Source organism: Chiroxiphia lanceolata, chromosome 6, assembly GCF_009829145.1.
Source record: "Chiroxiphia lanceolata isolate bChiLan1 chromosome 6, bChiLan1.pri, whole genome shotgun sequence".
In the NCBI taxonomy this organism is placed as follows: domain Eukaryota; kingdom Metazoa; phylum Chordata; class Aves; order Passeriformes; family Pipridae; genus Chiroxiphia; species Chiroxiphia lanceolata.
The window spans coordinates 61,597,168-61,609,921 of NC_045642.1; the positions used below are offsets into that span (position 1 = coordinate 61,597,168).

At 42.5% G+C, this 12,754-nt stretch overlaps 1 protein-coding gene across 1 annotated transcript in view; it reads right to left on the minus strand.

Moving 5' to 3' along the window:
• Positions 1 to 12,754, minus strand: part of PELI2 (pellino E3 ubiquitin protein ligase family member 2) — a 64,890-nt gene that overhangs the window by 38,629 nt on the left and 13,507 nt on the right. Inside the window, exon 2 of the mRNA XM_032691511.1 lies at positions 1,138 to 1,267. Coding sequence (XP_032547402.1) covers positions 1,138 to 1,267 — 130 coding nt within the window. The remainder of the gene's footprint in view (positions 1 to 1,137; positions 1,268 to 12,754) is intronic.

The following is a 12,754-nucleotide window of genomic DNA, read 5'->3' on the forward strand; positions in this document are numbered from 1 at the left end:
GACATATCTACCTGAATCCAAATCCTGGGAGGACCGGCTTTCACGTCCCAGCCCCTGTGCTATCTTTATAAGGGCACTAATTTGTACAGCACACATATTTTATCTGCACTGCAAAAACACCACAGATGAACATTAACCAGATTCCTTGTGCTGTCTGCCAGGTGTTTAAATATTTGGCAACTCAAATACTGCAGTCTAAATGCTTCAGATTATCCAGTGAGAACACGGGTATGTTTCCAGCCACTGTGTAAAACACATTTTTTCCCCATTTGTTACATTTTTAAGCAGCAGACTGGAGTTACCAACACAAACATCACACTGCAGGTCTATTTTGAAGGTCGAGTCTATTAACTCACAAAAGCTTTCACTGAAAAATATGCACAGAAACTTTTAATCCAAAAGACTCCCCCATTTATCTGCACTAGGCAGGCGCTGCACAAAGGATTCTGCAAAGAAAACAAGCTCTGATATTGTATGTTTTGATAAGTTTAGGTGTATACCGAGCATTAGAAAACATAATCCCACACTATGTATTAAACAACATTCTTCTCTTGGTCCAAGTTAGACAACACATTTCTCAGCAGCGTGAAGATCCATGACTTTTTGAAGCTTGAAATCTATTCCACCACCAGAACTTTGACCTGGACAGCTCTATACATTATTATATTACTGTGTTAATATATTTACTGCTTTTCCTCCTTCACCCACACTAAACTTCAGGTAAAAACTTCCACAGTATCATTATGAGCAACAAAAATGAAAGGCCCAGAGGGATCATGACATTTTTTTATACCATGTCAGTTATCTTCCTGAGGAGGAAAGAGATATCACTCCAGTGAGAAAGACATTAAAATACTTTTTCTGTTTTTATCACAAAAGCAGTGACAGCTTTCTGAACAGGGGCAGGAAGGTCAGATTATCTCACACCTGAGCTTACAGGCTATTTTAAACCAGTAACTGGATTAAAATTAAAGCCATATACCCTCAGAAAGAAAACCCCCTGCAGCCTCTTCATCAAAACAAATGTATCCTACTACCACAGAACAAACTGGCAGCAAGGCAAATCAGCAGTAACATACGAGGAATTCTCCACTCAGGATCATCAGAAAACCAGGATTTGTCCCCCCTGTGCCATACCTTTGATGCTTGAGGAGTAGAGATGACATGAACAGTGCTGGGTTTAACTCCATTGGCCTTGGGACGCTTATAAAGGGCAAACCTGCTTTTCCTGCGTCCTCTGTCACCGTTCGGGAGGGATCCATTGTACCTGGAAATAAACCACAACAGCTGAGCATAAACCACCATCAGTTTGGAACAAGGAAAAGGAGGGACTGGACATGTGGCCACAGAGAAGGAGAGAGTGGTAATTCTGGTATCATCAAATGCACGGGCAAAACAAAACAAGTCCCAGCCCTGCTAAGTTTTGTTTCCTGAATTATGAGCGTTCGAACATTCTTTACCTACCAACAGTTGAAATTCTGTTCTCATTAAAAAGGTAATTAAACGAACTACTACAAATGAACTACTGAGCTGTTCAGCCACAGAAATACTTCTTTGCCTCTAGAATCAAAGGAATTTGGAATAACACCCTACATCTTCACTAATTCAGAACAAAGGGAGTTTTACAATGTTTTTACCCTATCAGCCCTCTTCAGACATCTCATACAGGAATGGGGCCAACCCAGAAAAATAAAGTAATTTAGGGGCAAATAAAACTGTGTGAAAAGGAATTTTACTCATACAAAAAAGCTTTTCCTCATTGTTTCTCCCTCTCCCCTTTTTTTTTTTAAACTCTTAATCCTAAAGGCTTCATCTATTATTAAGGGAAGAGGATGCAAGTGTTTTTAATTTATGTGACTATCTGAAGCCTCACTAATGACTTCCTTTATCAGGTGTAACACAGTAGCCTTCCACAGTTCTTTTCATCTCTCCCTGAGGACACAAGACCCAGAGGATTAATTATTCAGAGAAGTCTTAAGCCTCAAGGGGACACAGCTCCTTCCCCAGGGAAGGGATCAACTGGAAACTTCTCTGCAATGCATAAGCACGGAATTCACCTCCACCTCACCCCAAGATTTAGGTCAGGTTGATGCTTCCCCCCACAGCACTGTCACCTGTGACATTCCTGCCAACTTCCAGCTGGTCTGGGAACAGCTCTCAGGGCGGAATATGGAAAGGAGAAGCAAAAGGCAGCAAGGCAGAAACACAGAATCTTTTATTTTCTTATCATAACATCCTGAATATGTAACTAAGCGGTTTGTGTAACAGGAGAAGGCACTTGGAGAGCTTCTCTCCTTCTGCAAACAAACGGGGAACAGGGAGTGGAGGAAAGCAAGGGGTGTCATTGCTGAGGCTCTGCAGAAGGCTCAGTGCTCACTCCAGGCAAGGATCACCTGCTGGGACACAGGGAAGCAGCTCCCAACTTCACATGCAGGGATCTCAAATGCAGGACAGCTGAATGTTTGAGCACAAGCAAGAACAGACGTAAGATCAAAAAATCATCTCAAATCTAAGCAGTCCGGAACATAAAACCTGGACCTTTTAAAAATACACATTTATTACATGATGCTAAAGCCACACAGAAAGTTGAGAGACTTTCAGCTGGGCTGAAATTGGACTTGTTCTCTCATTCCCACTTTCATAGGGAGACTACGGAATCTTTCTGGAATATCAAAGGGGATTCCCTGACACAGCAGGAAAACAACAGGAGTAAATCACTATTATTTCACGCCAGACCTACGAGTACCTTGGAAACTTGTTATCAACCCTACACCAGACGACAGAGGCACAGCAGATCCTCATCACAAGAGCCCAACCCCTACAAAGATACATCAATATGATCCACAGGCAGCTTAAATACCAGCACTTAAAATAGGAGTTATTTGATTCTCCAACTTCAATCTCCCTGGATATACACACATGTTTTCTTTCAAAGGCACTGTATTACCAGGAATATGCCAGCAAGTTTTAACGTGCCTGAAGACAACATTCCTTCTACGAGTATTTTTATCTGAAAACCTAAGAAAGCAATAATTCCCTCAGTAGTGACTACATATTACCACTGCTAGCTTTACATTCTGTAATTATTATTTTTTTTAATATTTGTGTAACTGTTAAGTGATACTGAATTAAAGCAGTTCCAGTTAAAACCAGGCAAGTGGGATTTTATTCTCATGTTCACCAAACAATCTGAACTGGGAAAGGCTACTCCATTTCATTTCAGTCTCTGTGGGATTTAGTTACTTTTAGGAGAGAGAAAGAAGCTGCTCAAGGTTAAAAGACCTTCTGAAAACTTTAAATAGGAAAGAAATCCAAGCAAAGCGAAAGTTAAATTCATTCATCCTGATTAGCACCGACAAATTTTCAAGAGGGTTCTCTCCTCCTGCCAATTTCTGAATTTCCTTTCCACAAAAGGGCAAGAGGAACTGAGTGGTGGTTTTATGATTTGTTATGCTTTAATTATAGACCTGCAGGTTTTATTTTGATCTGAGAGTGGCAGAAAGAGCTGGGACAATTAGTAGGCACATATGTTTTAGAGGAAGGGAGAAAAAAAAAAAAGGGTATCAGAGAACTTGCCTCTTTCCACAGCTGGCACATTCCTGCATTTTTCCTAGGCCAGGACTCTCAGCTTGTTCTCCACAAACCAACCCTCCCCGTGGCACTGGGGCCACACCTTTGCTTCCCACTTCTTCAACAGCCTACATGCCCAGTGACCTGGCAGTAATGCCACGGGATCTTCCCAGCCAGGGCAGGACCTGCCCCGCTCCTGAGGCACAGCCCGTTCGTCCTGGCCCATCCCTGCTTTTCCAAAAGGAGCTGTCCCACTGGATTCTGCAGGAATACAAGCATGGCTGCCCACACCTTTGCTGAGTCAGCTTTCCCAAGCACAGGCACAAGGAACTACAGCCAAAAAGCAGCCTCCAGCCCTCTCCTCTCCTTCACTTCCCTCAGCTCTTCTGAGCAGCAACAACTTCCTCCTTTGGAGCATCAACAGGATGGAATGGCACAGGAAGAGAAGGGACAAGCACTGAGGCCACAAATTCTCCAGACACTGGGAGACTCCAAGCTTCCCCTCAGCCAACAGGAGCTTCCTCTTACAACTCTCCTCTCAACAAGCATGAGCCCATTTCCCTTCCCCTTGCACCCTTCCAATAATTCCAGAAGCAGCTTAGGGACCAGCACATGAGCACACCAACTGTTTGCTTCACAAGAAGGCCAGTGCTGCCCCTCTTGTTCCAGAAAACCTGCAGGTGGAATTCTCCTCTGCCCCACCAAAAAGCCCAGAACAAATGTTGTTTCCAACTAATAAACCAGGGGAAAAAATAAAATCAAATTTCATAGACACAGAACAACAGTTTCTGAGACCATCCCGCTCTCACGTGGGCACTGCTGAAGTTCTCCTGAAGTTCATCTGACCAACACATGTGGAAGGAACAGTCCTGTACTTCTTCCAAATACCTCTCAGTGACAGCAATTCCAGGGAAACCTGCATTATGAAACCTCCTGGGATAATCATCTCAGTTGATAGCAGCACCATTCCTTGCAAATAAGGGAGTGGTGCTGGCAGAGGCCATGGGCACCCTCATTACCAAAGCCAGTTTCCTACAGATTTACATCAAACACTTGAGGACTTTGGTACATAATGAACTGCAAACTCCAATTAAGCTTTTCCCATGGTTGGGATATGTAAGGAAAGCCTCTCCTCCACAAGGATTCATGGTTGTCTGGAAAGCAAGACCACACATGTTCTCTCCCACGGTCCACTGTGGCAAGTTCCTGTTTTCCACAAGTCTTGTACTACTTGTACTACTACTGGAAGTACTTGACTACTTCAGAGATCGAGCTTTGAACTGTTTGTCAGATGGCTTGTTACACAAGCTTTTTTGGTTTATGTTTATTTTGGGGTTGTTTTTAAAAAAAGAATCTGGCCTAGACAGTGATCAAGAGTAAACAAGACCTCTGCTATTTGGGACAAGAGCTCTAAATCTTGACCTGCACCTTGAAAAGTTCAACTTAGGAAAGTTACCCTAAAAATTAAGGTGAATATCCACTACCTGACAGAGAAAGTGCTGCATGGAGCCTATCTTTTTAACAATGCTATCAAAATACAAACTGTCATAAAACTTTAATACTTTCCATCTATCTCCTGAAAGACTACAAGCTGAACAATGCCTAATTTTCACAGCTAATAAAACCCCTGGACAAACAGGAGCCATTTTACTTTGCTTTCCTTGTCCACCACTAGCAGATCTACTGCACACCTTGACATTTTTAGATGAAAATCATCCCATTTCAGACTTCACTGTAAAGAGGTGATGTGCCACAGTTCAGTTCTTACCACAGCTCTGATGAGTCAAACAGCACATCTTTGCTTACTAAACAATAAAACTGCAGAAGTGAATTCAGACTTGAGGGAATTTTCCCTTTTAAGTACATTCTGATCCCATATTTGGTATAATGCTGTAGTACACACTCCACACACACCAGAATTCAGTTTGTGTGTTTTTACCATCCCTGACCCAGCCTGGTCCAACCCCACTGCCCAAAGCAGCAGTCTCACCTTTCATCTGTTTGTTCCTGCTACATCTCTCCCTGGTTCACATGAAGGGGAAGCAAAACTGGATTTGTGCTTTAAATTTAGTTTTAAGCCATATAAAGCCACAGAAACACTTATATCAGCAACATGGGGAAACAGCACAGAGGGCAGGGGAGATTCCCTTGGAAGAACTGAGAGTCTCCAGCTCTCAAGGCATCTACAACATTAGAAGGTTAAAGACACATTAATCACCTTTGCAATCCCCAGCTCCAGAGCTTTTCAAGGCTGTACACTCAGGTCCTGACTAACTGGGAAACCCTTTTCTGCTGAAGCATCCAGCCCTTCCTTCTTTGGACACACATTAAAAGGGAAAAAAAGCCACATGTTTATAGTTTACAGCAAAACACAGAAAGCTTCAACATATGCAACACTGACAACAAAGTGAGTGACCTTGTGTTTCCTTCTGTGCAATATCACTGCCAGTACTTCAGGCTCTTCACACACACCCTCTCCCCTTGTATCACACTGAACAAATTCATTTTGTATCCAGAACTGATGGACTGTTTCAGCACAATAACTTGAATGGTTATGGATTTTCTTACTTTTTCAGAAAAAAACAAGAATTATTTCAAATACATTTTTCTGCACCAGAGCTTCAGAAAACAAGCAGGTGCTGCCTGCCAGTTATCTGAGAATTCCAGTGAGACAGAACAGTGAAGTTATTCTCAAACTTAATCTCATGGGGAAGAGCTGCCAAATAGGAAAAGCAAAGCTAAGTAGTAGTTTTGTACCACCAGGATACTACTGGTTCATTGCTTCCTTTGAACTCTATTCCCTGTTCCTGTGGATCAGTGTCAGAGGCATTAACTCAGTATGAATTTCAGTCTAAGCTTGTCTCCAGCTGATTACAGGCATCAGTGTCTGTCTCAGAGGCACCTCCACCACCACCAGAGGTATTGCTAGTCCTGTTCCTGTCAGGAATTTTTGGCAGTGAACATAAGGCTGCTCCTTGAAAAATGGAGTGCTACAGATGACTACAACAGGTAACAACAAACACTTTCAATGCTGAATTTTTTTGGAGGTTGGAAGGAGGATCCTGTTATCCTTCTTGTCATTCCCTGGTACTCAAAAAGCCTGGATTGCCCAAAGATTCCTTTCTCTTTTCTCAAGGTGCCCTTTCCCCACTGAATCACATGGACCTCTGGCAAAACAGAGTTGCTTCCTGACCACAGAGTGACACAAAGCACAGCTGGGCAGAACTTGGAGGCACCTTGTCCATCCCCAACTCAAAGGCTTGATCCAGTCCATCCATGACACGTGTGTCTCAGTCAGTCTGGAAGATCCAGGCCTCCCCATCACCTTTAGAGTAAAAACTTTCCCCCTGCACACAGCAAGGAAGACTCAGGTCAAAACAAGTCTTCTCCACTTCCTTCCAAATCCAATAAGAGCTTAAACCACCTGTTCCCTCCTCTTTTTCAGAGCAGGCTCATGTGCTACAAGATTTAATTCCCGCCTGATTTTTTTTTTGTTTTTCCTTCTGAAGGAAAACATTTTAAGTCGCTAGAGCAGCAAACTAAAGTAGTATTAAGTAGAGTTTTTGTTACTACAATTACTACAGCAATGAGCAAGTCACAGGTAAGCAAAGGGCTTCCATCCTTTGATCAGCAAAAGCCACTGATCCAAGACCTTTGGTTTCTGCAACCTTGGAGGAAGTCCTGGATGAAAGACAGTCCCACCTCAGACTCTGCTGGCTCAGACATCTCCAGAGGTACAAACACTTCCTAATCACTACCAGTTGTACAGCTTAACAAAGCCAGTCTTCCTGCAGAGCAAGAAAATCCAAACCAGCAAGTTCCAAAGTCACAAATAATCTCATCTCTTTCCCCAATTAAGAGCAATGTTTTTGCATCTGTGAACTTGGTTATCCCTGAGAAGGGTACAGTGGAGTCATTAATTGTGGCTATAGTCAGTTTGGTAGGGATTTTTTTTTTTGCTTTTGAGGCAAGTGTTTGTTCTTAGAACGTGCATCTCTTAAGTCATTTTACTATCACAAAGCACTTCAGGAAGCATTCCCTCCTCCAGTACTTTTGGAATACTCAGGGGCATAGTGGTCAGTGCAGTGTGTTCACCACAACCCTTCTCTTCCCAAATTTTAGCACTGCCTGCCTAGTTTACTGCTACCTGTGCAGTCCAAGAACCTTCAAAGAAGCTGCAGGAGTTCAGTAAAATGCAGTCTGACCCCATAACCCCAGATTTCTCAGAGAAGGCTGATTTGCATCACTGGCCCATGATTACGGGTTATTTTTAATTAATTTTTTTAGCTACCCTTCAAAAGTCGCTCTGCTCCCATCAGGAAACCAGCAGTCAGTTTGCCCAGAACCTGTTTTCTGTTCACATGCAGGTGGTGCTTTCCTGATTGGAATCACAAGTGGGATTCTAAAAGGTTATACACACCCCGACAAAAACCAACATACAAATCTCTCAGAGGCACCTACAGCGGATCAGATAAGCTGGAACCTACTTTAGACAGGGTGTATAAATTAAGGAGAACCTTATCTACTGACAACACCACAAGCAGTCACATGTGCAGGAGCTGGGCTTCTCCAGGGTGACCTTAATTTCTCCCTGGTGTTCTGGGACAGAAGTGGTTGCCCTTCTGTTTTGTGGGGGAAAAGCCTGTTTCTGGCTGCTGTGCCCTCCTCCTGTTCCCTCCACCTCCACCTGCCAAGTGATGAAAGGATCTGGTACAGATCAGAGTAATTCCCTGTGAACTGTTCCACCTCCCACATTCCCTCCACCACCAGCAGCACTAGACTGCTATTGAAACAACTGTAACATAAGAGTAATAAAAAAAAAAAAATCAAGTTTGTTTCAGGGAGAATATTTCTAGAAGATACAGCTCACTGATCCTCATGCATGTTTAGCTTATGCAATACAGGCACTTCAAGAAATTACGCACCTGATGTATGTTAACTTCACCCTACACAAAAAGCTAAAGGATGCTATTTGGCTTGTAAATGCCAAAAGGATTGTGCAAGAACTGCTTTTAATCAGCTTTATTTTATGCTACACATCAAAATTCCCAAATCTCTCTGCTATCTTGATATTCTCCCCCTCGCTGACATGAGGGAAAAGAAATTACAGAGTAAGAAAACAGGGAAGTGGAAGGGAACAGTCTCCAAGTGAGGGGCACAGGAGGCAGGACTTTATTACTCCAACTACCTGTAACATAAGACAGAGATCCAGCCACGAGTACAAAGTAGCTGCTATTCCTTCTGGGATGGGAGGAACTTTCTGTAGAAGCTTCATATAAATCCCTTTGATTTTTCTTAGCAAGTGGTTTGTTACTTGCCCCAGATTATTTTGTTTAAATAGTCTGTTACTTCTGCTTTTGTGAAACCAAAGGCAGCTGCATGAGCAGCACAAGAGTCTGATTAAAAGCCGGTGTTCCAGAAGAACCTAAGAAGAGCTGGTATTCCAGAAGAATCTACAGGACCACGCTGATGCAGACTCCTAGAGCACAGGATAAAGCTTCCATTAAAGCAGTCAAATAACATGACAGTTCCAAACAACTTAATAGCTGCAAACTATCTGTAGGCAGCCCAGTTAAGCACTACAGCCAGAGGAAGGAGTGGCTACAGTCTCACAACATAGATTTCTTAGAAGTCATCCATAACCACGGTATTAGTAAGGGAAAAGAAAGGCAGAAACTTGAACCAGAAAAAAAAAAAACATATTTAAGATACTATTATACCAATTCCAATATAAGTAATATGCCAGCAGAGCACTAGAATGCAAGAGGTTTTCCTTTAAGAAAGCAAAGGGTAAGGGAACCTGCTCTTTCACATAATGACTTCCTTAACAATCCTTATTTCCAACATTTTACTGCTCCCCCCAGCATTCATTTAACAAGGAGGCAATTTTATTCAGTGCTTTAAGCCCATCTCTAAAGCTGTCAGCTAAAACCATTCACCACTGCATAAAACCAGCAATGTTAGTGCACAGCAAAATACAGGGTATAAACTAATCAAGTTCATTTCAAAAACCTGGTTTTTATTCCAGCTGAAAGAGCACAAGAGGTGGGCAAAGCACCATGTTTAGAGAATCCTCTTTCCAACCCTAAACCTCTCATAGTGGAGGAAATGCTACTCATCTGAGAAGGATCTATAATCCAGCCAAATGCCACTGGAATTGTTTGATACAGCATTTGGTTAAATTAAATACAAACAGTATAAAGTGAGATCCTCCTTTTACTGCATTCAAAACAAGTCAGACAAACACAAAATCCCTTTCAAAGGGAAGTACTGTGCACAGCTGGGTTTCCATGCACAAGAGAAAGACGTGAAGGAGGAAGAGTGTTGATCCCAAACACCAGAGGCTCAGGAACCACACAGCTTTGTTTGGAAACAATTTACAATCTGCTCCTTAATGCCAGATCAAAAAAAGGCTGCAAGTTTCAAAATTAAGATAAATTACACTTCATAACACGCCAGGGGACAGGAGACCTCAAAACCACCTTTCCTGATATACTAAATGTGCTCCCAACCTGTTTGTGCTCCATACATGCTGGAAGGTGCAAAAGGAAGCTGTTCCAAGTTTTAGCCTGAGGAATGAATAGCAATAACACCACGTTACATCTGAAACTTCACTACATTAAACATTATGGGAGAAGCTACATTTCACTCACAGGGCCATTGAAAATAAAAGCACAATCCCAACAAGTCATTTCCTAAGACATCAAATGCTTTCCCTAAAACCCTATCAAGGACTATTTGACAGTTCACATTTTCATAAGAAAAGTGATGGCTTTCTTATAACTTCAGTTCTCCTTCAAATAGGAGCAGTTGCAATGTCATTTTTGTGATTCCACAGACAAGAAGTTCCAGGATGTCTGTTACTTACAGCTTGTTCAAACACTCAAGCATGACAAGAATCTTCTTAGCTTGGTTTCTGTATCATTTAGCACAGAGGAAGACCTAAAATTTGCATCCATTTTGTGAATATGGGTGATCTCACCAGCAGTGTTATTGCATAGAGAGTGAGGCACAACTACTGTATCCTGACCTGCAACATCTGAGTCAACCCCTCTCAATTTAAACATTCCTTTGAGTTTCCCAGGGAAAAGACACCCTTAGAAATTGCACAGCTCCCAGTTTAACCCCAAGGGTTCAACAGCATCTCAAATGTTTGCCTCAGAAAGAGCAAATAAAGAACTAGGTTTCCTTCTTTGTAGCACTTGCAAGAACTGCTGCCTCCCAAACACAGCAGCTTCCTCACTACCACTGGTGCTGCATTATCATCCACTGCTCTGTGGCACCAGTAGTCCAAGGGAAGAGAATTTCCTGCATTCCCTGCTCCAAGCACAGTCAGAGGGGGTAAGCAAGGAGAAAACACAAAGAGTTACCTTCCTGTCTTCTGCACTCAGCAAGATCCAGAGGTTAAAGCTTCCATGTGCAGGTTATTTTAGAGGGCTCCTGCACTACTACCCTGCTGGACCAGATGTCCCAGCCTGGCTGAGAATCCTTCTGTGGTTACATTCAGCAGGAATTACTGAGGGTGAGTTACTGTCAGAGATTCCTGCTTTTAGCTCTTATTCTCCAAACAATATAAAGGAAAAAAAGAAAAGAATGGGCATTGTCTGAGGTAGCTGCAGAAATCAAAGCAGTGAGACAAAGAGCACACACCAGCCTGGATGAACTGCACAAGCACCACGAGGTAATCCAGAATTACACCTACAACAGCCTGCAAGGGAGCCAAGCAACACCTGCTCTTGGGTAACGAGAGTGTTCTGTGCCCTAAAACCCACCCAGGATAAATTATTCTTCATACCTCATTTTAAAGAACTACCTGAAACGTCCTGGATCACCTGCATGTACCATAAGCACAGAGTCATCACAGCACTGCTGAAGCTTTGGGGTTTTTTTAAAAAGTCTTAATAACCCAGAAATTAACAGTGCAGCAGTGCAGAGAACTAGACTTCAATGTATCTTCTTCAGACTAAAAACACTCTGACAGCTCCCTAATTCACAGCAACCTTGGGTGTTTGCTTTTATCATAATCCATAACAAAGTTAATCAGACATCTCTAGCCAGGAAAAGATTTTTTGCAGGGCTGTGAAGTGTTTACTGCTGATCAGCAAAATGAATTCTGATCTGTACAGCTTTGTGACAGAAAGTCTTTCAGCTTCACCCTTTCACACACAGAATTCTGAGGTTTTTCTTCCCTTAAGAGGGCTTCCCAAAATGTTACATCAAACATCAATCCTTCAGAGGCCTCCGAACACCACCACAGATATTTAAGAACTATGAGGTATCTGCATGAACATACTAAGAATGAATCAAAGTCACAGAGCTGCTGAATTCCTAATGTTTGGGTTTTTTTCATTTCTAAAAGCTCAGAGACGCTGATCTCCAGCAGAATCTCCCTACACAACTTCTTGCAGTGGCTGCTGGGACAGGAGACCTTGCACTGCTGTTGTCTGCACATCCTCAGTGATGCAGCAAGACTGAAGGCTCTCCAGCAGCTGAGTTTCTTGGAAGACCAAAATTTTCACTTATTTGCAGGGCTACTCCAGCCTGCCCACTCCTGGTTATGCTCTGCAAACTGGAGCTTCATTCCAGCAGATGTTAAGTAATGTGTCCAAGTGGGACAACGCTTTGGAGAACAGAAAACAAGTTTAAAACCACGGTTAGTTCTCCCTCAATTTTTTTTTCCTTTGGAAATACAGCTCTTTTTCTTTGTCAACACCCACAAAGACTGTTAGCATACTATTACTATTTTTGTTCACTAACTTTCAAAAAAAACAAACCACTCCATATGTTTCCCTCTATTTGACTGTATTCCTTTGATTTTAAAGGCAAGGATGCCCTATGGGGCAAAGCAGACCAAGAAAACAGAGGATCTGTTTAAAGCAATGTTTCCCAAAGTACAGGCTGTAATTTCAAACAGCATTGCAGGACTTAGAAGTAGCATTTGCAAGCCAAATGGAAATTCAGCTGTAGAAATAAAGCTCGTGAGCCTGAGACTGAAATTGGAAGTGCACTGCCCAGCAACCCATAACTGGAGGAGCCAGTTCAGAGGCACAGAAATCAAGTAATTGATTGCAGCTGCCTGGCTCCAGAGATTCCCTTCTGCCCTCAAGTTTTTATATCTGACATCACTCTCCATAAGGGCACCTTGGCCATGCTGCACTGTTTTCAGCAGTAGTAAGATGCTAAG